The sequence below is a fragment of the Haliotis cracherodii genome, unplaced genomic scaffold (genome assembly GCF_022045235.1).
Source record: "Haliotis cracherodii isolate W230 unplaced genomic scaffold, xgHalCrac1.p SCAF_29, whole genome shotgun sequence".
In the NCBI taxonomy this organism is placed as follows: Eukaryota; Metazoa; Mollusca; class Gastropoda; order Lepetellida; family Haliotidae; genus Haliotis; species Haliotis cracherodii.
Window position 1 is genome coordinate 2,508,972 of NW_027266285.1, and position 25,822 is coordinate 2,534,793.

The window sequence follows — 25,822 nt, forward strand, 5'->3', positions numbered from 1 at the left end:
ATATTATAACATCAAAACCTCTCTCAAACCGGAATTATATCTAAATTGCATTAAGAATCTATCTTTTCGTACAGGTTTGGCAAAGTTCAGATCAGGTTACAATGATATGAAAATTTTAAAATAGAGACATTCCAAAGAACAAAATATCCAGTTGATGCTTCTTTCTTAACATTGTGGCGAATGTCTTGAAGATGAATATCATATTTTGTTTATCTGTTTGTATGTGCATTTAAGGTTGAAATATATACCACGCTATGATAATATTTTTTCCAAATTGTTAATTTTTGTGCCACAAACGACGAAAAAATATTTTTTAGTTCAATTTAATTCTGTGTATAGATAATGTTTTCAAGCAAAGACAAATGATACTGATACTTTGTACGTGTGTTATACATACATTGTACAATAGGCCTCATGGTAGCTTACAAACGATTTTTGAATACGTATATTGCAAGTGCAAAAGACCTATGTATGTTCATTCTGGTGTTTACTTGTTTGTTTATGGTGTATCTTTGATTGAATATTTTAAAGGTTCACAAAGTTATTTGCTGAATGCATATTTTTTACTCTTGCAAAAAAGTTCATGTCTGATTTCTGTAACAGCAAAATTGTCGTTAGTGTCTGTGTCGTCATTTTATGCTTTTTGTTTGCTTTCTTTACTACCGGTAGGGCAGGACATGCTTACCCTTTTCGCGAACACCTGGTGTCATCACTGATTTTCAATGGTCCATTCATATTATTTTCACCGTCATTTTGCCCTTTACCCTTTACGTCACATTTTAATTTGTTTGGGCGGATAATCTAGACTGGTAAATAAATAGATGTTTCCGGTTACAATAGGTCCCATCAACCACTGCTTGTTGCAGGATGGTAAGTATACATAGCTCTAGTGGTCAGTGTACGTGATTTGTTCGTTTCGTGTGTTATCGTACCCGACAGTGTGGGGTGTTACTCATAATATCAATCACGGGTTAGTCTGTTCCGAATTCGATTAGTAACAGGTCGCCGTCATGTAGCTGAAAACTGGAATAGTGCTGAGTGTGGTGTTAAACAAGCAAACATTATTTCTCAACATCGATGATAAAGAAGCTGTGTTTGGACTAAAATTCACGTAATAGTAACTTTAATATTTAATATTCATGTCTTACTTTATAATAAAGTAAAACAGATGTTAAATCAAGTAAGCAAACTAACTCACATGTTTGTTCTTTTATGAAAGATTAAGATATATAACACTTATTATTGACTAAGTAAAGTAAACATTTTGACAAAAAACAGATCACAAACCGCATCAATATAAACATGTGACATCAACGTGTACTCAAAGTTTCAAAAAACAAGTAGAACTTTGTAGTTAGAAAACTTGGGAACTGAAATCAACTAACATTAAATTTTAATGTTGAGAGGACAGTATGAAAAAAAGACTGATTCGTTCTGAGCCTCAAATTGCATAATAGTGAAATCTCTTGTTGTGGACATTACATATGATGTCATAGAGGTATATGTATCCGCACAAAAAACTATAGCTGATTGAACAAAATGTTTCGCTGTGACAAGTTAGTAAAATGAGCAAGGTTGTGTGATATTTGGAAAGTGGACAAACTTGAGGAATGTCTCGAAAACACAAAAAAGCCATCCATGAAGATATGAGTTCTAAGTAAGGGAAGGATGACCTTTCCAAAGTCACTTTAAAGAGAAGATCAACGTGGCAGGGAGAGCCCTGAATTCGACTCCAGTCTTTGAAGTCCTGTTATTTCAGCAGCACCAGAAATGATTCAGAGAATCCACGACATAGTGATGACCAGCCGGTGTAAGATTGAGGCCATATTATTGGTTCAGTAGGTATTTCCCAGCAGAGAGAACGATCCATTATCACATTAAACTTGGCAATGAAGAAAGTTGGACTCCAAAGATTCAGACATTTAATAAAAATATGCCCGGCAGTCTCGTGGTTATCTAGCTTTGTTTGAAGCTGAGCCAGAAAGTTCTTGACAACAATTTGTGACTATAGGTGACTTCTTAACAGCCTGCATGAAAACAGTAATGAAAACAGTTCCAGTCTCTGGTCAACAGACACTTTCCTATACCTGGTAGTCCTCTATTCATAAGCAAACAATTTGGTTGGTGGAAAAAGATTTTACAAGTCATCCCCAAGATGCTTGACAAAATCTAGACCTTTGCTAAAACCTTTCAACATCTTCGTACCTAATTGTAGGGTTTGAGCAGTGCCCTGCATAATGTCAGAAAGCATTTCATTTCCTGGTTCAACATGATCTGCAGCTTTCTTCATGGCTGTTGCAGAGCCCTCATAAACGTCCTCCATATGTACAAGGATGTCTTCAAACTCTTCCATGCTTTCTTTTTCTCTTTGACTTGGTTTAGTAGTTTTCATACTTTCCTCAAGCACTTTTAACAGTTCATAATGTCCATTGAATGTTGCAGTATCATATGGTGTCAGGCTCTCAAATTTTGTGTGCGGGTTAGCATCCAAAGACAAGAGCAGATTGGTGTTCTCCAGAGCATGTTTTCCTCCTTCCTCAGCGAGCTTGTGTAACAAAGTCTTGCCATTTTGGAGTTTGTAATTCACTGATGCGCCTCGTTCCATCAAACTTCTCACTGTTTGTTCCTGAAGTTTCTTATCACCATTACATTTCTGCCACAATTTATTACCAAATAAGAGCCGACATACTTTTGCATTTGAGTGTGGGATCAAATCACATGGGGTTTGCTGAAACCAGTTTTGCGCATCCGTGCATGCCCCCGCATTGATGAGCATCATTACAGCATTGTAGCAATGATTCCCTGTGGTCACTGCCTTGTGAAGAGGTGTGTCACCATCTCTGTCAGGTTCGTTTAATCCTACATCCCTATCAATAAGAAACTGAAGAGTCCTGATCGCCCTTTCATCTTGTGACATACATGCTAAATGAAGAGCATTTCTCCCGTTGACATCTTTGTCGTGAATCTTTGCTCCAAGACTCACAAGCTCCTCTACTATGTCTGCTGTGTATTTTCTGGCACACGAACATGCGACATGTAATGGTGATCTGCCAGTATCATCTTTTGCATTCACACTGCAGCCAGCTTCCACAAGGTTTCGTATCAATTTACTTGTATGGACTGCAGGGATTTCACAAACATTGTGTAGAAGCCTGTATGTATTGCTATAATTGGCAGTTTGCATGTATTTCCAGAGTCGAGTAACATCAACTGCCTTGTAACTGTTTGATGTACATACCTGTCTAATCAAGACGTTCATAAGAGTTTCAGCTATTTCTGTTTCATTACGAGATATAGCTATCTCGATTGGTGTTCTTCCGTTTGTGTTTGGTGCATTCATCCTAGACCCATTATCTATCAAGACGAAGGCTACTAGTTCTTTGCTCTCTCCTTTCGATAGGCATGCCATGTGTAGGGGGCTGTTGCCATGTTTATTCAAACCAAATGTACCCCCCTTGTCAATGAGCATCTGGATGATTAATGCAGAATGTTTTCCACTGAGGAAACCTGACATATGTAAGGGGGTATTTCCATTTCTATCGCATGCAGAGACATCTGCTCGGTGACGTAAGAGCATTCCAACAATTGCTGGTGAGGCATCTCCATCAGATGCTGCAGCAAGATGCAGTGGTGTAAGGTCCTGTTCATTCCTTGCTTTCCATGCATTAGGGTTATGCATAAGTTCAAGGTACTCATCTCCATTCTTTGGGCATTCCTCACAAACAATGTGAATTGGAGTGTTTCCATTGATATCAAGTACACATACTGGAAAGGCTTTCACCAATTTTTCTACAGTTTCCTTGTTTTGTGGAACAGAAACCGCTTTGTGCAAAGGGGTCTGTTGACTTCGATTCTTAGCAAATATGGCACCTTTATCTATCATGGCCGTAATGATATGATGAAATCTCTTCATAGCAAGCAAATGGAATGGTGTATCCCCATTCATATCAGGAAGGTTGATATCAGCACCAGCATCGATCAGTACTTCAACTTCTTCAGCCCCACAATCCTTGCCAAGGAGGCAGTGGATTATAGAATTACCTTTCTCATCTTTTGAATTCACTTGCGTTGATTCTTTTGAGAGACACTGTAAAACACTGCATCTCTGTGGAACCATTCGTTTGGTAATCAACTGTAATGGTGTTTCTCCCTTTGCATTCTTATATTTTGGATCAGAGCAAGCACTGACCAGCAGTTCGCAGACCCCTGTACTTGGATTTTCACCATTGACATGACAATGGAGTGGCGTGTTTCCAGCATTGTCACAACTCGATACATTTGCTTTATATCTCAACAAACACTTGACAGAATCCATGTTTCCGGCTGATGAAGCATAATGTAATGCAGTCCATCCATCATCAGTTCCAGCTTCAAGACTAAGCATTTCCAAATGTTCTCTTAATAGCCATCGGAGAGTATCTGGTTTGCTCCCCAATTTGACACTGCTGGCGACATGGAGAACTGTCTCTTTCGATGTTGACAAGCCCATGATGTCCCCTCCTTTTAGTAGAAGTTCTTCAATCACAGGTGTATGGTTGAATCTGCATGCTAGATGAACAGGTTTATATGTCCCATGGCTATTGTTGTTGGGGTTCGCTCCCATTGATAAAAGATCTCTGACAATGTTAATATTTCCTCCTTCTGCTGCATGTGACAAAAGGGCATCCAGGTTAGGAAGTGCAACATCCATTTCTTTGATTGAGAGGTATATGTCTTCCATGCCATATTTGCATGAGCAAAATAACACCAAGTTTCTTATGACATGGTAATCAGGAGTTTGCTGAAGCAGCAAATCTTTGATAATGTCTGTGTACCCGCTTATTACCAAGTTTCTAATGCATGGCTTCAGGTCGCCAAAGGAGAAGCTTGATAATAACCTGAAATATGACCTGGGTAATGAATCAGGTGTCGCCTTGCCCAATGAGCTGCAAATCCTATGAACGCAAATCTGGCATATCTGTTCACCAGAATCATCTAACAGGAGAGCAATTATGTCTGTGTTCATTGTGTCAAAAGCCTTGTGCAAAAGCTCGTGTTTAGAATCTTCAGAGAGTGTCACATCCTTAAGTGTCTCAATAAGTTCTGTATGCTGGTATTGTACAGCCAAATCCATCACTTCAGTGGCATTTTCTGCCATCATGCCATATAAGTCAGGATCGACAGAATCCAGGAACCTTCTATCTGAGAAACAATCATGACTGAGTGTTTGTGACACGCTAACTCTAAAGTTCTTTATGATTCTAGATGTCAGTAGTTGATGCACTTCAAATGGTAAATGAAGTTTCCTGTGTGATTCTTGTGCCAATTTTGTTGTAGTATGTTCAGCCAGAATATCGAAAGGGCAAATTCTCACCATGCATGAAAGATCAAGATTTTTCATTGACAGAAAAGCACATTTGTAATAAGTTTTGTGCTTAGAAAAATCGCCAGTTTCAAATGGACTTTCACCAAGAGAGGCTTTGTCAACACAGCACAAAGTTTCTATCTCATATTTGAGATTCTTGTAATCTGTCATTCCATTACACAAACGTAATGCATCTATAACCATTGCACAATAGATGCCTTTGTGTGATTCAAACAGTTCAGTAATCTTTGGTGTTACTATTTCATATGGGTCCCTGAAAAAGTCTAAACTAAGATTTTTATTGAAGAATTCACAACATTCAAGGAAATCATCTGGGGGGCCTTCATCACATGCATCAAACATGGCAACTTTCGGTAGAATCATTCCATGTTTCCTAAGAAGCCTGTCCAAAATCTCTACCTTTTCAAACCTTCTTAGTTTAAATTCATGTGTTTGGAGGTCAATAATGCATGATCTGTCAAATAGTTTTCCAAGTTTCTTTGCAATAAGATTGTCACATGTCATGATAAGAATGATCTTACCACCTTCGACTTCATTGTTGATCTGCCTTAGCACCGGAATCCACTGTGATTGGAAGTTGTCAATATTTCTACCAAATACATCATCAACTATGACGAGGAAGTGTTTGTCTTGGGGGAGTTCCATCCACTGGTCAGGGCTGATCACCTCCACAGGTGTGAACTTCTTGTCACCTGTAAGTTTCTTTGCAATATACTTGACCATTGTTGTTTTTCCCTGTTTTGATTTAGCAGTCACTGCAACCTTTCCTTTCACCTTGATTATTTCCAGAGCTCTCTTTGAAGGCCTTGTCACAAAATGTGCGCGTTCATCAAAGTCTAGAAAGATGCTTTGTTTAGTTCTCTCTGCAAAGACAGAACAACAAAATCACTTAAATAACATATTGAGGTATTACGTTGTCTTACTATCTTTTCCGTTTTCATTGGAAGTCGTATACACCTTCAAGGAGCAAAAAATTATACGTCTGTCGTGATCACCTTTTGTAATAATAGTATTAATGAATCTATTCAGTGACTATATTCCATCTAAAGGTTTAGTCCTCAGTGGCGCAAATTGGTTGAAGAGCGATGTAGAGGAAGCTATATTCATTATTTCTGTTTTGTGGAGACCTTCTATTTGTCAACCTCACCTATCATTGTTTCTATTGGCGAAGGTGGCGGAGCATGGTAGTGAGTATTTTGCTGAACGTTCCCAAATATTGCTCCTGGGCAGTTAGTGATGTTAGTCGGCCGAAGTAACACCATCTCTGAAACATAAACATTATCATGAAACAGAAGGTGCAATTTGCAGACGACGTAGCAATTGGGGCTTGAAAAAGTCAATGTCAGTTACTTTTTTCTTACATCTGTTAAACAAATGAATTTACGTAAATATATGGTTGTATTATAGTGCAGCCAGTTTAACTTTGTCCGTATAGGTATCAACTGTAACCTGTGTGGATGTAATACCTTGATCAGTTTTCGTTGCAAGTGCAATAGCTTCCTGACATATATCTGGAGAAGAGGCCATCATGGTTCCGGGTATAGGGTTGCCATTCCCACTGTTGTCTGTCGTTTTGTCACTGAGAGAGGATGATGCTCCATTCAGCGCATCAATATTTAATTGCTGAAAGTCCTTACCTAGAATACAAGTGAAATGATTACTATATTTAATCATTGATAAATGTTTTCAAGCAACTACGTATACCTGATTAATAATTGTGAAAGTCAACAATTCTCTCTCATATGCTCATCATTGACATATGTAATACAGTCAAATAGTTTCATGGAAGTGTACACTTGAAATGTCAACAAGGACAACCTCTCAATATGCATTAATACGCCAGCACATAGATTTGATATTTTCTTCACACATATTGAGGACACATTTGTAAAGTACCCTTCATTTTATTTTTTATACATGTCACACCATAAAACCGCATAAATTTTACCAAATCCACATAAAGAATAAAGAACTTAAATCAATTACACAATGATACATGCATAACTGGCTATGCAGACAGACAAAATTACAAGTCCATCATGAATAGCATGGCAATAGTGGCAGCCACTGTGGTTCATAAAGGTCAAAGGTTGAAATTAAGATCACCATTATGAATACACAGGAATACACGTCTTACTACCGATCATTCCACATAATTAACATAAATCAAATTTCATACACATAAATGCAAAATCGGCTCAGCAAATGGTACTTTTAGTGTCCGCCGTGTGGGTGGGGGGCATATCTATAAGCCGTTTGGAACTATGTAGACAATTATAAGGATATTACCATTCCTGGAATCATATATACAAAATTCAGCTTCATTGACCCAGACGTTTCATATGAGGTGTCAAACAAACAGTAAAACTTGAAAAAAACAAACCCGGAGGTATTTGAGGGTTTAAAGTCATGAAAACATTCTGCACAGGTCATTCTTACTGCATATGGAATTTTCATAATGATACATTCAGAAATGGTTGAGCAATGGGCTAAATGATACATTTAATATGGTCGTAGTGGTGACCATGTTTTAGATAGGATCAAAATCTTGTGAGCAGAATTTAGAGTCAGTGTGTGGGTTGGTTTAAAGGAAAAAAAAAAGATGAATCCAAAATCCCCCCAGAAATTCAAATGGTCGATCTCTTTTGGTTACATTCATTCATACAAATTATAGCCTTTGTGGTTCTACGGATGCTGAGAAAAAGGAGTAAAACTTGTGATGCTACAGGTTTAGCTTGTTGAGACGGTACCTGTGGTATGAGAAGGAGAAGCTTAGGTTCTGGTTTAATCCTACTTTCAGGGAAGTCAACAAAAATGAACATAAGGATGGACAATACCATACGCTGGCTTAAAGACTATGGAAAATGAATGAATCAACCGTGTCATTGGTACCTTCATCTGTGTCCTGCTCTCTGTTTGGCTCCGTAGAAACATCTCGTGTAGTGGTGGCATTGGTTTCCATCGTAATAGAAGTGTTGTACATATGGCTTTTATCTGCATGAAACCATTCGTTTGAAATTTCCACACTTCCAAAGAATCTGAAATATGGAGTATCTCAGTTAATGTTTGTTTGTTCGTTTGTTTGTTGTTTAACGCCGCACTCAGCAGTATTCAAGCTATATGACGGCAGTCTGTAAAAAATCGAGTCTGGACTAGACAATCCAGTGATTGACATCATAAGTATCAATCCACGCAATTTGGATTCATGACCTGCATCAACCAAGACAGCGGGCCTGACCACCAGATCCCGTTAGTTGCCTCTTACGACAAGCAAAGTTGCTATTTTCGGCAAGCATCGGTTGCTGAAGACCTATTCTACCTCGGATCTTCACTGATCGTATGTCAGTTAATAAAAGAGTAGATTAGGAGCATGTTTGAATCATTACCTGTACCCAAAATCAGAAAACAGTGAACCCAACAAATCAAGGTAAAACGACAAATATCTAAATGGTGTGTATGAATATTTACATGACAAAGAACAAAAACTAACACGATATTAACCTTACATAAACAGAAGTCAAATGAACAGCTGTTCATTGCGTCTTACATTGCATTATCGCTTTCCGCTTTTTCTCTTCTTCCTTCAAACATATCATTTTAGTCACACTCGTCGCACAACCTTTTCACGGGGATCTGGGATAATGTGACAAGTAGTCTCACTACTAGCAGCATTTGTGTATCTTGCCTAGTAATTAAAGTATTCCAGTTTGTGGTATCTTATGGAACCCCCTGATTCATGTCTTTGTCTCAGACAGTCATGAAGACTTAAACATCGTGTCAGAAGTTTAAGCGGACGTCATTCATCAGGTATTACAGTGAGGAGAGTCGTACGTCCGTGTTCAAACAGCATTGAATCGTCATGGGGGATGAGGAGGCGCAATAGATCATAGAAAATGGTGGCAACCACGTGAGTGTTGTGAGAGGACCCATACATCTCAAACTTCCAAATCAGTTGGATTTTCACTCCCCTAATCTTCAACACAGATGGAAGAAGTGGAGAGAAGAGACAGAGCTGTACCTAGATCTTTCTACGGAAGGCAAGTCTGCAGAATCGAAAATAAAGTACTTTCAATATCTGATCGGGCCGCAAGTGCATGAAACCTTTACCTTGGAAGAGGGTGAAAGAACATTACAGCATGTTTTTGATGTCTTTGTGATCCAAATAAATCAGAAACTGCGGAGAGGTACCAGAAATCTTTACCAGGAATAAGGACACAAGTGAGAGCTATGATGTATACATAACTGACCTGAAAATCCTAGCTACCACATGAGTGAATCACTGGTTAGAGACCGAGTTCTCTGTGGAGTTACAGAAAAGCAACTTCGTGAACGAATCTTGAGAGAGGATGGTTTGTATCTGGAGAAGTGTGTACGCTTATGTAGAGCATTAGGAATTTCTGAGGAACAATTAAGAACCTTGGTCCCTGTGCAAACACTTCACACAGTTGAGGAAAGGAACTGGTCAAACAAACCAAAGAATTGGAACCGTGGACATGCCGGAGGGCATCACTCACAGAAAAGGAAGTATAGACTGCACAGTCAACAGGCCATTCCAGTGAAACCAAATATAAGTAGCAACACAGATTCTGTGGGCGTGAACATGCGAGAAACCGAAATGTCTGCCCTTCATTTGGAAAAACGTGCTGCAGATGTAAGCAGAAGAACCACAGTCCAGCCATGTGTCGCACAATGCAATCACCTCGCCACTCTAGACAACGTGTAAATGACATCCAGGATGACGAAGACTTGGATGAATATTTCACCATCAACTCACTCATTCTCACAGAGCCAGTGATAGATGGGCTTCAGATGCAAGAGGAATCTGAATATCCCAGACAAATATTCGCATCCATGAACATTGCAGGTAAACCAGTCTCATTTCAAGTTGACACGGGAGCCACCTGCAACCTGATACAATGTTCTCTTCTACCTCCTACTACAGAATTACAGCAGACATCCCAGTTGTTGAGGATGTACGACAAGTCATCAAGCCTTTAGGCAAATGCCCTGTAAAAGTAGTCAACCCCAAGGATGGGAGAAAGTACAAGGTAGACTTTATTGATCTCAGTGACCTAGTGCTACGCCAATATTAGGCAGTCATGTGTCTATGAGTATGAAGTTGATAAGAGTGGATCAGGAACACATTACTATGGTTGATACAGTAATGACAGCATCCATGCACTCAATTAATATTCCTCAGAATCTAACATTGAATGGAGTAAAAGAGGAATTCAAAGCTGTCTTCACGGGAACAGGACAGTTTGAAGGAGCAGACAAGATCCAACTCAACAACTCAGTGGCATCAGTCGTTCACCCTCCGAGGAAAGTGCCACTAGCACTACAGCGGAAACTAAAGGCTGAACTAGAGCGTCTTGTGACTCTTAAAATACTCGCTCCTGTCACTGAACCAACACCTTGGGTATTTAGTACATGTATTGTCATCATGGAGAAACCCAATAAACTTAGGATTTGCATCAATCCAAAAGACTTTTGTCAGGCAATTCTCCGCAGTCACTACCCAGTACCAACTATTGAGGATATCCTACAGGACTTTGGCAAAGCTAGTGTTTAGCGCTGTGGACGCAAAGAATGGGTTTTGGCATATGGCTATGGAAGACAGCAGTGGCTATGGAAGACAGCAGTTCATACCTCACAACGTTCAACACCCCGTTTGGATGTTTTCGTTGGTTATTTATGCCATTTGGTATATCCCCCACTCCAGAGGAAATCCAGAGACGGCAACATCAGGTCATAGAAGGGCTCAAGGGTGTATGAGGAGTTGCGGATGATATTCTCATCTGTAGCGAAGGAGACTCCATTGAAGAAGCATCTGTAGATCATGATGCAAACTTCAGAGCGCTCATGGAACGCTGCAGAGCTCGCAACCTGTGGATCAACTCCAACAAGATAAGTACAGGAAGTTACCTTCATCGGACATCATCTTACATCCAATGGCCAAGAGTCTGATCCAGGAAAGACCAAAGCTGTTCTCGATATGCCGCAACCGACAGATGTACAAGGTTTACTTCGCTTCTTTGGATTTGGAACTAGCAAGTTCCTGCCACATCTAAGCAGTGCCTGTGAACCGCTAAGGAAGCTGACTCTGAAGGATATTGAGTGGCATTGGGAACAAATTCATCATGACGCCATCAATGATATTAAGAGGCCTGTATGTCAGGTTTGGGCGCAGCTCTTCTCCAAGATGGTCAACTTGTGGCCTATGCCAGTAGGGCATTGAGAGACCCCGAGACCAGGTATGCCCAAATCGAGAAGGGGTTGTTGGCAGTTGTATATGGGCTGGAAAAGTTCCACCAATACATGTACAGAGGATCAGTTGACGTTCAATATGACCAGAAGCCACCTGAGACTACACAGTGCACCCAAGCGTCTGCAGAGAATGTTGCTAAGACTGCAGCGCTACGAAATACAGCTCGCCTACAGGCCTGGAAATAGATGCAGTTAGTGGGCAAATTAAGCACAGCACCACTGCCTGAAGTTGCAGACACAGGAATGGACCAGGAATTCATCAACTTGATAGACTACGTCCCAATTGCTAAACCAAGAATGGAAGAGATACAGGAGAAAGTGAAGGTCGGACGCTGACCTACAACAAGTGTATGACATCATTTGGAAGGGCTGGCCGGATCAGTTGAAAGGTGTTCCTGACGCTGCAAGACCATACTTCAACTGTTGAGATGAGTTTACTGTACAAGATGGCATTATCTACCGAGGTCAAAGTGTAGGGAACAAGCTGAGGAACCCATGTTGTCACAGTCAGGAGCAGATGGCATTGGTTCTAGATGGCAACAACTATCTCATCACTGTAGATTACTTCGCAAAAGGTCATTCTGACGTGACACGTAATGGGATGTCCTCAGATCTTTGTGTAGCGATAGCGAGAACTAAGATATGATTTTAATGAGATTGCTCAATACTACAACCAGAGTATGAAACAGCTTCCTTTTCTTCAGAGAGGTGATAGTGTGAGAATCTCACCCAAAACAATTGGCGACAAACTGTGGCAGAAAGCAGAAGGACCCCGTTCCTATGAGGTCATTACAGAGGACAACCAGACCCTGAGACGAAATCGCAGACATCTCACAAAAACTTCTGAATCACCAAGTCAAGGAACACTCCAGGTTACAAGGAAATCTCCAAAGCCGACAGACATCAGCTCACCTGAGACGATAAGTGTATACATACCTTCCAGAGGCCTGCATCACAGTCCTGCACACACACCTGCGAAGTCACAGCCAGAATATGGCTACCAAACCCATGAACCCCAGCAGCGTGTTACAACACGGTCAGGTAGAGAGATACGCAAACCAGAATATCTCAAGGGCTACACAGAATAGGACGTATGAAGTTAAAGTGTTAAACGTGATTTAAGTGGGTTAACTAACCGACTTTCAGTCTTACTTTTGTTGTCCATTCTCAGTTAAAGTTAATGTTTCTCAGTTTGAAGTTAGTGTTGAACTCGACATTGTTATGTTGGACAGTCACCAGAGACGCGAAGGTGTTCATAATATTCCCCACTGTGCTTAACATGAAGACTCGAGCAAGTCAAAGTAAACAACAGTGACATACAAGAAATCTGATATACAAGGCACATGTGTGCCAAATATTTTGACTTTAACTTATGACTCTAGTCATCAATCAATACTCCCTACATTCCATGCAAACTTTAATTTGTTTATTGAAAGGGAGATGTGACAAGTAGTCTCACTACTAGCATAATTTATGTATGACGTCATTTGCATAACGTCATGTGTATGACGTCACAACTTTTGGTGTACCGCCATCTTGCCTAGCAAGTAAAGTATGTCCACCAAACACACAGTTTGTGGTATCTTATGGAACCCCCTGATTCATATCTTTGTCTCAGACATGCATGATGACTTAAACCGATAATAGCAATGCCTGTGAAAAGAAGAGCTGCCATCAACCATCGTTTGGTCAGAGGGGCCAAACAAGCATCCCCAAGGGTGGTTAGCGGGATCCCCATCATGCATGATGCTACAGTGGATGATGAGTTTGAATATTCCATTACAAATAATTGCGTGTCTATACTGTCTGGCATTTTGGTTTCCACCGTGACCACTCCCAAACAAACTCCCATCAAAACGCGTCAGTAGTGCAGCAGCTGCAACAAATTTGGGCGCTTTTGGGGTAATTGGGACCCGCGCATTCTCTCAATGCGTGTGGGCCTTGTGGGGTTAACCGGTCTTTTCAGAACGAGGCTCCCAGTGACATGTCAATGCCGAACACGTCAACCAATGAAAATCGTCTGTCGGGGGAATCCCTCATCTTCAACTCCGAGGTTATTGATGCACATGTCAAACACAAACAAAGGAAAAAGTATAGCGAGGTGAGTATATTGAAATCGAAAAAGTATAGCAAGGTGAGTATATTGACATCGGAACACTTCTACCCAACGACCGTGGCATCGAAGTGGACGAAGCTCTTAATATGGTTACCGATACAGCAGGTAAGGCGGTATTGTAATATGTTGGAGAATATGGAACGGTATTGTAGTATATTGGAGAATATGGAATAATATTATAGTAGCGTGCAGTATGTTGGGAGAATATGGAATGGTATTGTAGTATCTAGGAGAATATGGAATGATATTGTAGTAGCGTGCAGTATGTTGGGAGAATATGGAATGGTATTGTAGTATGTAGGAGAATATGGAATGATATTGTAGTAGCGTACAGTATGTTGGAGAATATGGAATGTTATTGTAGTATGTAGTAGAATATGGAATGATATTGTAGTAGCGTGCAGTATGTTGGAGAATATGGAATGGTATTGCAGTATGTAGGAGAATATGGAATGATATTGTAGTAGCGTGCAGTGTGTTGGAGAATATGGAATGGTATTGTACAATGTAGGAGAATATGGAATGGTATTGTAGTATGTAGGAGAATATGGAATGGTATTGAAGTATGTAGGAGAATATGGAATGGTATTGTAGTAGCGCGCAGTATGCTGGAGAAAATTGAATGATATTATAGTAGCGCGCAGTATGTTGGAGATTATGGAATGGTATTGTGGTATGTAGGAGAATATGGGATGGTACTGTAGTATGTAGGAGAATATGGAATGGTATTGTGGTATGTAGGAGAATATGGAATGGTATCGTAGTATGTTGGAGAATATGGAATGATATTGTAGTTGCGTACAGTATGTTGGAGAATATGGAATGGTATTGTTGTATCTAGGAGAATATGGAATGATATTGTAGTAGCGTGCAGTATGTTGGAGAATATGGAATGTTATTGTAGTATGTAGGAGAATATGGAATGATATTGTAGTAGCGTGCAGTATGTTGGAGAATATGGAATGGTATTGCAGTATGTAGGAGAATATGGAATGATATTGTAGTAGCGTGCAGTATGTTGGAGAATATGGAATGGTATTGTAGTATGTAGGAGAATATGGAATGGTATTGTAGTATGTAGGAGAATATGGAATGGTATTGCAGTATGTAGGAGAATATGGAATGGTACTGTAGTATGTAGGAGAATATGGAATGGTATTGTAGTATGTAGGAGAATATGGAATGGTATTGTAGTAGCGCGCAGTATGCTGGAGAAAATTGAATGATATTATAGTAGCGCGCAGTATGTTGGAGATTATGGAATGGTATTGTGGTATGTAGGAGAATATGGGATGGTACTGTAGTATGTAGGAGAATATGGAATGGTATTGTGGTATGTAGGAGAATATGGAATGGTATCGTAGTATGTTGGAGAATATGGAATGATATTGTAGTTGCGTGCAGTATGTTGGAGAATATGGAATGGTATTGTAGTATGTAGGAGAATATGGGATTGCATTGTAGTATGTTGGAGAATATGGAATATTGTAGTAGCGTGCAGCATGTTGAACAATATAGAATGTTATTGTAGTATGTAGGAGAATATGGAATGATATTGTAGTATGTAGGAGAATATGGGATTGCATTGTAGTATGTTGGAGAATATGGAATATTGTAGTAGCGTGCAGCATGTTGGACAATATAGAATGTTATTGTGGTATGTAGGAGAATATGGGATGGCATTGTAGTATATAGGAGAATATGGAATGGTATTGTAGTATGTAGGAGAATATGGAATGATATTGTAGTATGTAGGAGAATATGGAATGGTATTGTAGTATGTAGGAGAATATGGAATGATATTGTAGTAGCATGCAGTATGTTGGAGAATATGGAATGGTAATGCAGTATGTTAGAGAATATGGAATGGTATTGTAGTATGTTGGAGAAACTGGAATGATATTGTAGTAGCGTGTAGTATGTTGGAGAATATGGAATGATACTGTAGTAGCGTGTAGTATACTCACACGCAAAAGAAACGCAAGTCGAGTATGCAGTATACATGTTATTTATTTTCAACAGTAAAGACAAGAAATACTAATAGGGAAAGATTGATAAAAATTTGGCTGAAGACAATTTAATGGATTAAAAGGCAGATTTATTTTCAACAGTAAAGACAAGAAATATTAATAGGGCAAGATTGACAAAAATTTGGGTGAAGACAATTGAATGGATTAAAAGGCAGTTTTTTTTCAAATGTTAAGGGATTACACAGTTTCGGGTCAATACCCAAAATGTCAGTCAATACCTGGTGTGACCACCATTGGCAGTGATCACTTCCACACATCTCCTGTACATTGAGTGGATCAGACGATTTGTGAAGGCCCTAAGGATCCTCCTGCACACATCCAGAGCAGCTGTGCGTAGTTCATCGGGAGTTGTAGGAACTGGGCGCACATTCTGCAGACGCCTTTGAACCTCATCCCACAAATGTTCGATGGGGTTCAGATCAGGGCTGAGGGCTGGCCACGGTAGAACGCAGATGTTGTGTTGTTGCAGAAAGGCCATCTCTGGCAACATGGGGACGAGCGTTGTACTGCTGGAAAATGTGTAGTTGATGTTGTGCAAAAAAGTGGAACAACGTGGGTTCCGATCACTTGGTTGATATACCGATATATTGTCAATGCCGTGGTTGGAGAACAGGACGACGTGCTGGGCGGTGACATCTGAGGTTGTAGGAACGGAGACGTCGGATCACAGTGTCCCGGCTAATGTGTCGATTATGTTTTCCTCTGGTCTGTCGAGCACTTTCACTTGCAGTTAGGAACGGATGTCGCTGGTGTTGACGGGTAACCTGCCGATCTTGTCGAGGTGTGGTGACCCTAGGACGACCGCTCCGCGGGAGGTCATCTGTGGTCTGTGTAGCATTGTATAGATGCAGGAGACGGTAAATTGTGGTTATGTTAACGTTGAAATGACGGGCAACATCTTGGACAGACTCTCCAGCTTCCAAACGTCCGATAGCCTGGTTTCTCTGAAATTGAGTTAGGCGTGGTATTGTTGACCAAGGAGTGGTAGGTCCAAGAATCGGCCACAGTTTTATACCCACTACAGTTCCTGACAGTTCGTGCATTTTCGATTTCGCGATAAATGGGTGCATGATACCTACATATTCATTGAAATGGTGCGTTTCGGCGATTCGTTATTTGATGTTGCGTTTTTACTCGGGGCTTCCAAAATGCAACTAAAAATATTGATAACACCATCAGACTTCACTACATGCTAATATCCAAGGTAATTTTAACGATGTTAATGGAGGGTAATTGCTGTTAATTAAAAGTTGCAATTGGAGTACCTCTACACCTGAACTACGGTAATCCCTTCTTTCTTTGGTGCTGACTGTCTGGGATGAGCGAGAGGTACAATGTCAGTACCCGAGGGCCTTGGACCTATTACCGTAGTTCCTCCAACAAGCACAAAGAGTGATCTTCGTTTAACAGCTTTTATTCCCACTTTGTGTTGCCGGTCAACCCACTCTATTTGTCACTTAATTATGAGACTTCGGCCACAAAGCTTCAGTCTCAGTCGAAATGCTGGTGCTAAAGTTTGGTTTCTGGTTCGAAAGATCGTGACAACAAGCCGAGAACGGAGTACCAGACCAGATGTCGTCTCCCCAGCCGCTCTCCCGATCTCGAGGCTTTTTGGCCGAGAGCGGAGCACCAGTCCTGATGTAGTCTCCGCAGCTGCTCTCTAGCCGCCGCTCTCGATCTGGGGGCTTTTGTCCCTTTTTAAATCGGTACCTACGTCACAGTTCCACTCATTTTTCCATGTATCATTGTCAACCACCTTTCCCCCCTACACTAGATCCTTCTCATCCACTCTTGTCTAACCTCAAGGTCCTTTTTGACTTGTGGTAATGTGACCACCTCAACCCCCGGAATCTGGACTATTCCCCCCCAAACCATATATGAACCCGAGGGCAATTTCCTCTACGTTTCCTCTCCCAATCTATTTTGTCTCTGGCAACCTGCACATTCCCTTGCTATGTTACTTTTATTGTTTTGCTCTGGTACTCCGACCCTCGACCCACTATTGTCACCCCTGGTTATTAGTGGCCCAGTATGTTTCCTGTGCTCTTCAACTCCTACATCGCCTGTCCTCAATATATCTTCCCATGTGTTATACCTATATCTTACTGTTTTAGCCCCTCATATTGCCTACTTATATAGTTACTGTAGATGTCTTAATGAGTTGCTAGTTAACATTATTTCATGCCTACAATACGACCCCCGTTCTGACGAAGAGTGTGTCCCCACACTCTAAGATAGTGCCAATTCTTGTTATAATACCTGGTATACATTCCCTCTTATTTCTATGACTTATTGATTTAACTTCCCTTTAATTATCTAAATAAGTATTACACTTTCATGCCTACAATACGACCCCCGTTCTGGCGAAGAGTGTGTCCCCACAATCTAAGATGGTGTGATGCAGAGATCCGGGCATTGTTCTGAACGTTTAGTAAATATACGAGATAATATGGATTATTATTCCTATTATTAGTCTTGCAACAAGTGGATTTGGTTGACCGCAACCTAACACATATAATATATATGAGATACATTCCAATACATACATTGATATAATCCCGGAAGTCCGGTTTCATAGTACAATGCTCTTGGACTAACAATTACATACAATTCGATAATACAACACGCTAGTTTGCTAACTGAATACTTTCGGGAGTAACCTTCAGACCTGTCGGGGATCATCACTTTATCGATCCCACCAATGACAGTTTGTCAAATGTTACCTTCCATGTATTCTTGATACCGTGAATAACCTGGACAATTTAACCAGTGTACAATGATTCGTAGAAGTACAAGTAGCATGGTAGAGAAGAATTCCTGAGCACATGCCATGGTTTCTCCTTTGGGCGTCTACTATTGGGGAAGGGCCAGGTTTTTGTGATCTATAGACGAGTTCAAAAGCAGTGGAGTGGTAAAAGGTCTGATGTACTGATATTGATGTAATTTTTACAACTTTCGAAACATTTATATTTCTAAACTAAGATTAGGTAACCATAAAATTAAATATTGAACTTGTAAGACATACAAAGCCACCAACCCCACTACATCAGAGGCTAAGCTTTACATGTTTAGCCTCTACCTACTTCACTGTACCCAACACGCTCAAGAAAGAAATATACTCTTTGGGCAATTATCCACACAAAATGTAAAGGTACATATTCACAGCCATGAAAACAAATTATTTCACTACATCCTGTCAAATAATGAAGCCATCAATATCAATTGCATTTGTTTCCACAAAGTGTGCTGTGTGTAACTTGTGAAACCCTGCATTGGAGTGTAGCATACCACCTCCTTCACACGTGTATTGTCGCCCGCGGGACGGTGGGAACTTCCTGCTCTATTTGTAAAATTTCCCTGTTGGGTGAAACGGCCACCACTGCCATTGTGTTTTTCCCTGGATTATGACTGTTATTCTGAGGACAGTAAAATGTTGACTGTGTATGTGTCTCTAGGGCTCTAGGTAGGTGTGTGTGTCTTGTGGTGTTTGGGCACGAAGGTACTGGCTCAAATTAACAACATTTACTGGTTGGAGTGAAGATTGTCGTGAATTAGTGGGCTTGTCCACCTGTTCACTCAGTAAGTGCATTGCATGATTACTTTTGACTCAAACTGAGGGGACCCGGCAGCGTAAGCTGTGTTCTAAATAACTTTAGCAAGTGTAGAATATCGTCTAGAAATCACAAATATTTTTACATTCTGAGATGCATTTCCAAGAACAAGATCCCTGATAAAATCATCCTTGTTTCGACAAATTTGAGCCGTTGGATGTCTGACCACTTGTAAGAAGTAAGTAAAGGGCTCAACATTTGTTGTTTTATGTCAATAAGGTCATTGGCACTTTTTAGCCCAGTGATTGAGTGCAGGGAATTTCATTGAGAAATGTTTTCTTCAAGGTTGTTAGGAGCAATTATTTCTCAATTACCTCGACAAGCCGTGTGTACTGGCACCATGAGACTGGTATGCTACCGGAGTGGTAGTGCTAGGCTCACTAGGTCATATGGAACGACCTTACAACTTGTGTGTGGCATAGAAAATAAAGCTGACACACACCGACACCGTTGATCGACAGTTGTACCGTTATTGTTTGAGTCTTGTGTTAGTGGCCTGATTATGTTCAAGGATCTTGTTCTTTTACAATATGTATTCAACACAATGCATCAAAATATTGCTTACCTAACCAGGCCCGGTCCAATGAAACTTGGCACCAAACAAAATGTTAAAATGTCACAATTGTTAGTTCTGTCTATCACTTCCTGGCACGTCACTCCACCACTGGGTCCAGGTGTAACCGTCGGCTCGTCTCTCCCAACACCCCTCCATTGTAAGCCCGGAGTGGTCCGTGGATGTGCTATCGTCTGCCCCGTTCCGGATGTGCACTGTTCCGGATGTGCAAACGTCTGCACCGTTCCTCCCAACGACTTTAATCTCCCTCACAGTGGAAGTTCTCGTGCAACCGCTGCATAGTCAACTCTCACTAGTTTGCACTGACTTGGCCTTGCGTATTTACCGTGTCGGCACTGACCATGTACCACTTAGGAGGGAATCTGTGCAACCGCTTCACACCGCCACTTCGCTTGTGCACCGCTGCACAACTTCACTTCACTCATGAAACCGCTGCACACCGTCACCTGACAATGCTTTTTGGCAGTCGTCAGGGAAGATCGTACCCCGCATCTGTCCACCACGTATCCAAGATGTGCCACTGAGTTTTCAGGCTATTTCCATAAGGACGTTTGCACAGCCAACCCCCTTGTTAGAGAGACGCTTGGTAGTTTCCCAGGGGTGGTATCGAGCAACTAGTTTTACGTTATTCTATGCCTAAATGGTTAAGGAAGGAGATGATATTATTCAAATCCGTATTTTAAGGTATTTCGATGCGAAAAATGCGAGGCTCCCAGATGTGCCACTATGTTTTCAGGCTTTTTCCATAGGAACGTTTGCATAGACAACCCCTTCTCAGAGGGAAGCTATATAGTTTCCCAGGGGGTGTATAGAGGACCACTTTTAAAGACCGAGAACGGTGGAATTTGCTTCAAGTTGTTGCTAATAGTTTATCAAAATTTAAGTGACAGGCGGACATGAGATTTGGAATCTACTGATAAGGGCGAGGGGACTATGATGGCTGGAATGACCTCTTTGTTTATACACAGTGGGAGCTTGCTTCTGCTGCCTGTCTCCCAATCTCAAGCATCTCCCCACTGTTAGTCCTGCACCATGACTGTGGAATATATTTATTTTATGAAAAAAAAAAAATATCTGGAAACACATACAAAAGCAAGTTAGCCAGCTACAGCTAGCTCTATTCCACAGTATAGGGAATTTTTATTTTATTTTTAGAGTCAAGAAGGATATTGTGTTATATAAGATTTCAGAGACTAAATGTTAGTCTACCCTACTGTCTGCTGTTAGCCTTGCTCCTTGTATTGAATGATAAGTCCATGGGTGTAAAGTTGTTCTATCCTTATAATAGGCAAGTCTAGATAATCGGTCAGTATGAGGATGCAAGTCTTTTATAGGACAACTTATTATTATTTATATAATCTAGAAATTATTATTTAAAAGATTGATTGTTGCCTTAGAGACTTGTGAAAATCTATATCTCTTGTCTACTTGCCACTTTGGTATGGAAAACAAGGAAAAACTCACAATACACTTTATACACTATAAACACTATATGCATGTCATTATGTCACCGAGTCAGTATCATGTAGTCAATCACCAACAGACAATGTTTGCTGTTCAGAGTGGGTTTTTTATACGAATGATCAATTGTGCCAAGGTATTCAGCATGAAAACAGTAATATTAATTACCACTGCTGAAAGCAAACACCTATTTCTACACAATATATGTTGGTTGTACAGTTCATGTTCTCTGGGAATAATCATACATAAATATAAATATTTGCAAGTCAGCATTATTATGAACAGTTACTGGAAATATTCAGCAAAACTACAATGAACATTCTTCAAAGAAAAAGTACTACCTCTACAATAAAATAAAATTGTTTGTTATCCCAGCTTGACGTCTGTGGCAATAAGGATACAATAGTCTGAGTAAATTAATATTGGTATGTCAGCATTATAATGAACAGTGTCTCAAGGATTCCGCATCTAGGATTCCGACAATATGCATTTGTCAATGCAAATAACTACTTCCACACTAGATTTGCTACTCATACCACTTCTGTTGTGATAAATATACATAAACATAAATAAACATCTTTCATAACTCGAAATTCGAGATTAAAAATCAACTTTCATGTATGGAAAAACTATACACAGGGTACTGGTGGGTTAGCCAACAAGGGAGGCTGAAATGATGAGCGATATGTTGCAAAGAAAATGAATGTTGGTGGAAGAGAATGGGCAGTATCCCACAGAAGAGAGATAATGCCACTCTGTGTCTTGATGAAGACAAGAAGTTTATACCCTAACATGGAAGGGCAACCATACCTTGGACATAAGTGGGAAAAGGACGACATATATTCCCAAGGAATAATACCTGTAATGTTCAACATATAAGATTATGTTTGTTTGTAGTTTAACACCGCACTCAGCAATATTACAGCTATATGACGGCGGTTTGTAAAATAACCGAGTCTGGACCCGACAATCCAGTGATTGACACCATGAGCATCGATCCATGCCATTGAGATCGATGACGTGCATCAACCAAGTCAAGCACATTAGTGTCAAAAGGACAGAAAATTCAATGATATAAATGATTTCACTGGATTTATCAAGGACAATTATTATTATTATTATTATTATTATTATTATCATTATTATTATTGTATCAGCAGATAATAACCAAATAAACGTGTGAAGACTTTGCCTAGTTGACCTGATTGGACATCCTGAACATTTGTGTTTTGACTGTGGAACATCTGGTACATATGAGAGTATCAGCATCGTCATTTGTTAGACAGTCAACATGTAAGAGACCTTATCAGATGAAAGTCCTGACAGGGGCAGTGTGCCTGCCAGTTGAAGCTAATTCCACCGTTCACGGTCTTTAAGTCATTTTATGCCTAAATGGTTAAAGAATTAGAAAATATTATTTCAAATCCGTATTTTAAGGTATTTCGATGTGAAAAATGCGAGTCTCCCAGATGTGCCACAAAGTTTTCAGGCTATTTCCCTAGGGATGTTTGCATAGACAACCCCATGCATAAAAGGGGAGCTATATGTTTTCCCATATCCGTCATTTGTGACTATATCGATGCGAATTGTTTTGAATAATTTTTACTTAATTAAGAACTTGTTTGTATGTTGTGGTGCTTAATTTGGTTAGTTGTAACTACTTCTGTGGCTCTTGTTATGCGTGGCTCTTCTTATGCTTTTCATTATCAACATATATGTGCCTTTCATCCCCCAACTATGATAAATCTCAATATAAGACTTCAGCAAGTCTACAACAAGTAAAATGAACAAGCAGCCACTTGGAAGAAAAAACACCATATTCATATCTTAATGTCGGTTTTTCTGAATTGAGCACGTATTGATCTGGATGATCAATTTAAAGACATCAAATTATATTAATTCTTTTCCTAATTGTAATATACAGCTATATGATTGTATATGACAAAATCAATAGTTTTATGTATATATTATAACAACTGTAATAATGAACAATGTTTTTTTGAAGTAAACCCTCACCAACAACCTATTCATAATATGGCTGTAGTGGAGAGTATGTCAGGACTATTGTTTTCTTTTGTGTTCTTAGTTTGCAGTAGATCAGCAAAATATAGGAAGTAAACACCCCTGGGATTGTGTTGATACCATACGAGATGGAACATGAATTATATGAATGGGCAGCGTGATAGATACTAGCTAGACAAATAATGTAACATGTGAACAAGTAGAATATATTTGAATAAGTCCATTAATAACTAAAAAAATGTTGTCAATGCTTTGGGAAAAGCCTGTGTAAGTCTCTTGATCCCCGGTTATTTCTATAAAAAATCCCGGGATTTGTCAGTGGTTAGTGATTTGTGAGTGGCATTGTGGGATAGTGAATCATCGTCAAAATATCAGAACGTAAAAGTAACATATTCCCATCTCAAACAACAACTTACATTTTATTATTATTATTATGTACATAAACATAGCTGTTATTTTTATTATTGTTGTTTTGATAACTTTTTTTCCAGGCTAATTTGCATAATGTCTATAGCCTGTTCCTGCCATGTCAATTTGGACTTAGTTTTATTTTTGAATGTTGAAAGTGCCTACAAATTACCTCCTGTAAAGTACATTTTGTATTGTGCACTGAGATAAAACTAGTAAATCCAGACTAGTACTTTTCCAGTTGATTTGTCATTTTGTATTTAGATCTACGTAATGCTTTGTGTCTATTATTAAATCCAGCAAAACATTTTTTTTTCATTTCCATGAGTACTTAAGTGTGCAAGCCGAGTTGTCACAGTGATTCCTCCGTTGTCAGGGCGCTGAGGTCCCAGTGAATTCGTCCGGATTAGCAAATCATTGTATAAGTTATACCCCTGTGTATACATGTTGACTCTCTTACCTGAATCGCAAGGAAATCCGTGTTTCCGCTCAATACATGTATAGTCCGCGGACTAACGAGTTTTCTCGACCGCCACACTTTGAGCCTGTGTTTATCTCGGCTCGAAGGGCGTTCCACTTAATTTCATGTACTAAAACAATGTCAAGGACAGAAACAATATCAGCTAGTCTACCATTCTCCTCGTTGTCAGACAACAGTGAACAACCTTCCAGACCCACTGCTGAGATCGGGTATTCTTACATCAGCATCGTCAATGGTAATGTTTTCAGTGGTGAACTGTTCTCCTTTTGGTCGCTGGGCTTGATGACTCAGATTCCCCGGGAATGCACGCGATATCGAAAGTAGGAACGTAGTAGTATAGGTAATGGGGGTTTTGCCGCAACTCCACTGGAGCCGGATTTATATACCTATACCACCACTAGAAGGGGAATTTTTTTATGTACAAATGATCATGCGATTCAACGATCGTCATTAGTCATTTTAAAAGAAATATCAATATTAATTGATAATGAATAAAATTTACTATAGCCCACGAGGATATTGGAAAGGTATATGAGCAATAAAAAAATTAGCCACCGCGGCTAAGGTATCTAAAGATGTGGCCAAGGATTGGTTAAAGAAACAAGCGATGTGGCAAATATACTTACCGGCACCGCGTTATATACCGAGGAAGAAGTTTGATATTTTTACAACGAATGAAGTTCATCAGGCTGACCTCTTGTTTCTTCCCCATGATAAGGTAAGACGCAAAACGTATAAATATGCGTTAACCGTAGTGGATGTGGCTAGTAGCTTCAAGGAGGCTGAGCCATTAACCTCGAAAGATTCAACAGAAGTAGCTAATGCACTAAGTCGCATATAGAAACGCGGACCACTAAAATGGCCAAAGCTATTTCAAGTAGATCCCGGCCGCGATTTTATGGGATCAGTAACTAAACTGTTAACAAAGCACAATGTCGAAATCAGGCATGGTGAAAAAGAGGCCCACCGTAGTCAAGCTATTGTTGAAAGATTTAACCGGACATTAGCGGAACGTTTGTTTGGCTATCAGTATGGGATCGAAATGAAATCGGAACGATTGAGATCAACCGAATGGGTGACACGTTTATCAGCTGTTGTATCAGCGCTGAATAATGAAGTAACGAGATTAATCGGGAAGAAACCATCCGATGCGTTTAAAATGAAATCTGTGACTTCCGAATCTTCAGCATCGAGGAGAGGCAAAGAACAAAAACTTCCTCCGGATAGAGTAAGCGTAACATATTTATACCAGCCCGGTGAACTCGAAGGAGGCCTACGTCGTGCAACCGATCCGATTTGGTCCCTTAAGACATATAACATTAGTTGATTGGTTACGAAAGAAGGAGAGCCTATTCTTTATTATCTTAAAGATGGACCAGGCGGGGCATTTGTACGAGAAGAGTTGCTCATTGTTCCCGACGAACCATAAGTAACCATAAGCATAAGTAATTACACCATCCTTATCAATCCATCTCTTTGTATCTAAG

The 25,822-nt window shown here is 40.0% G+C and overlaps 1 protein-coding gene across 3 annotated transcripts; it reads right to left on the reverse strand.

Moving 5' to 3' along the window:
* Window positions 1-24,603, reverse strand: LOC139473458 (ankyrin-3-like). 3 transcript variants are annotated; one of them, XM_071256042.1, is made up of 5 exons: window positions 24,555-24,603; window positions 8,258-8,403; window positions 6,832-7,002; window positions 6,513-6,629; window positions 1-6,228 (listed from the first exon to the last, which is right to left on the reverse strand). In XM_071256042.1, exons 1-5 carry the CDS (start codon window positions 24,560-24,562, stop codon window positions 2,138-2,140), a joined length of 4,533 nt encoding a protein of 1,510 aa, XP_071112143.1. In that variant the 5' UTR covers window positions 24,563-24,603; the 3' UTR covers window positions 1-2,137. The 3 variants fall into 3 exon arrangements, with proteins under 3 accessions (XP_071112143.1, XP_071112146.1, XP_071112145.1); XM_071256045.1 differs by having other exon boundaries at window positions 24,487-24,600; XM_071256044.1 differs by having other exon boundaries at window positions 24,315-24,600.
* Between the last annotated feature and the right edge of the window lie 1,219 nt (window positions 24,604-25,822).

Bases quoted from the DNA above. Each gene is read 5' to 3' on its own strand.
- LOC139473458 (XM_071256042.1), bottom strand. The intron at 7,003-8,257 runs GTACCAATGACA...CTTGTATTCTAG, and splicing joins AGAGCAGGACACAGATGAAG to GTAAGGACTTTCAGCAATTA. The intron at 6,630-6,831 runs GTATTACATCCA...TTTATGTTTCAG, and splicing joins TGCAACGAAAACTGATCAAG to AGATGGTGTTACTTCGGCCG.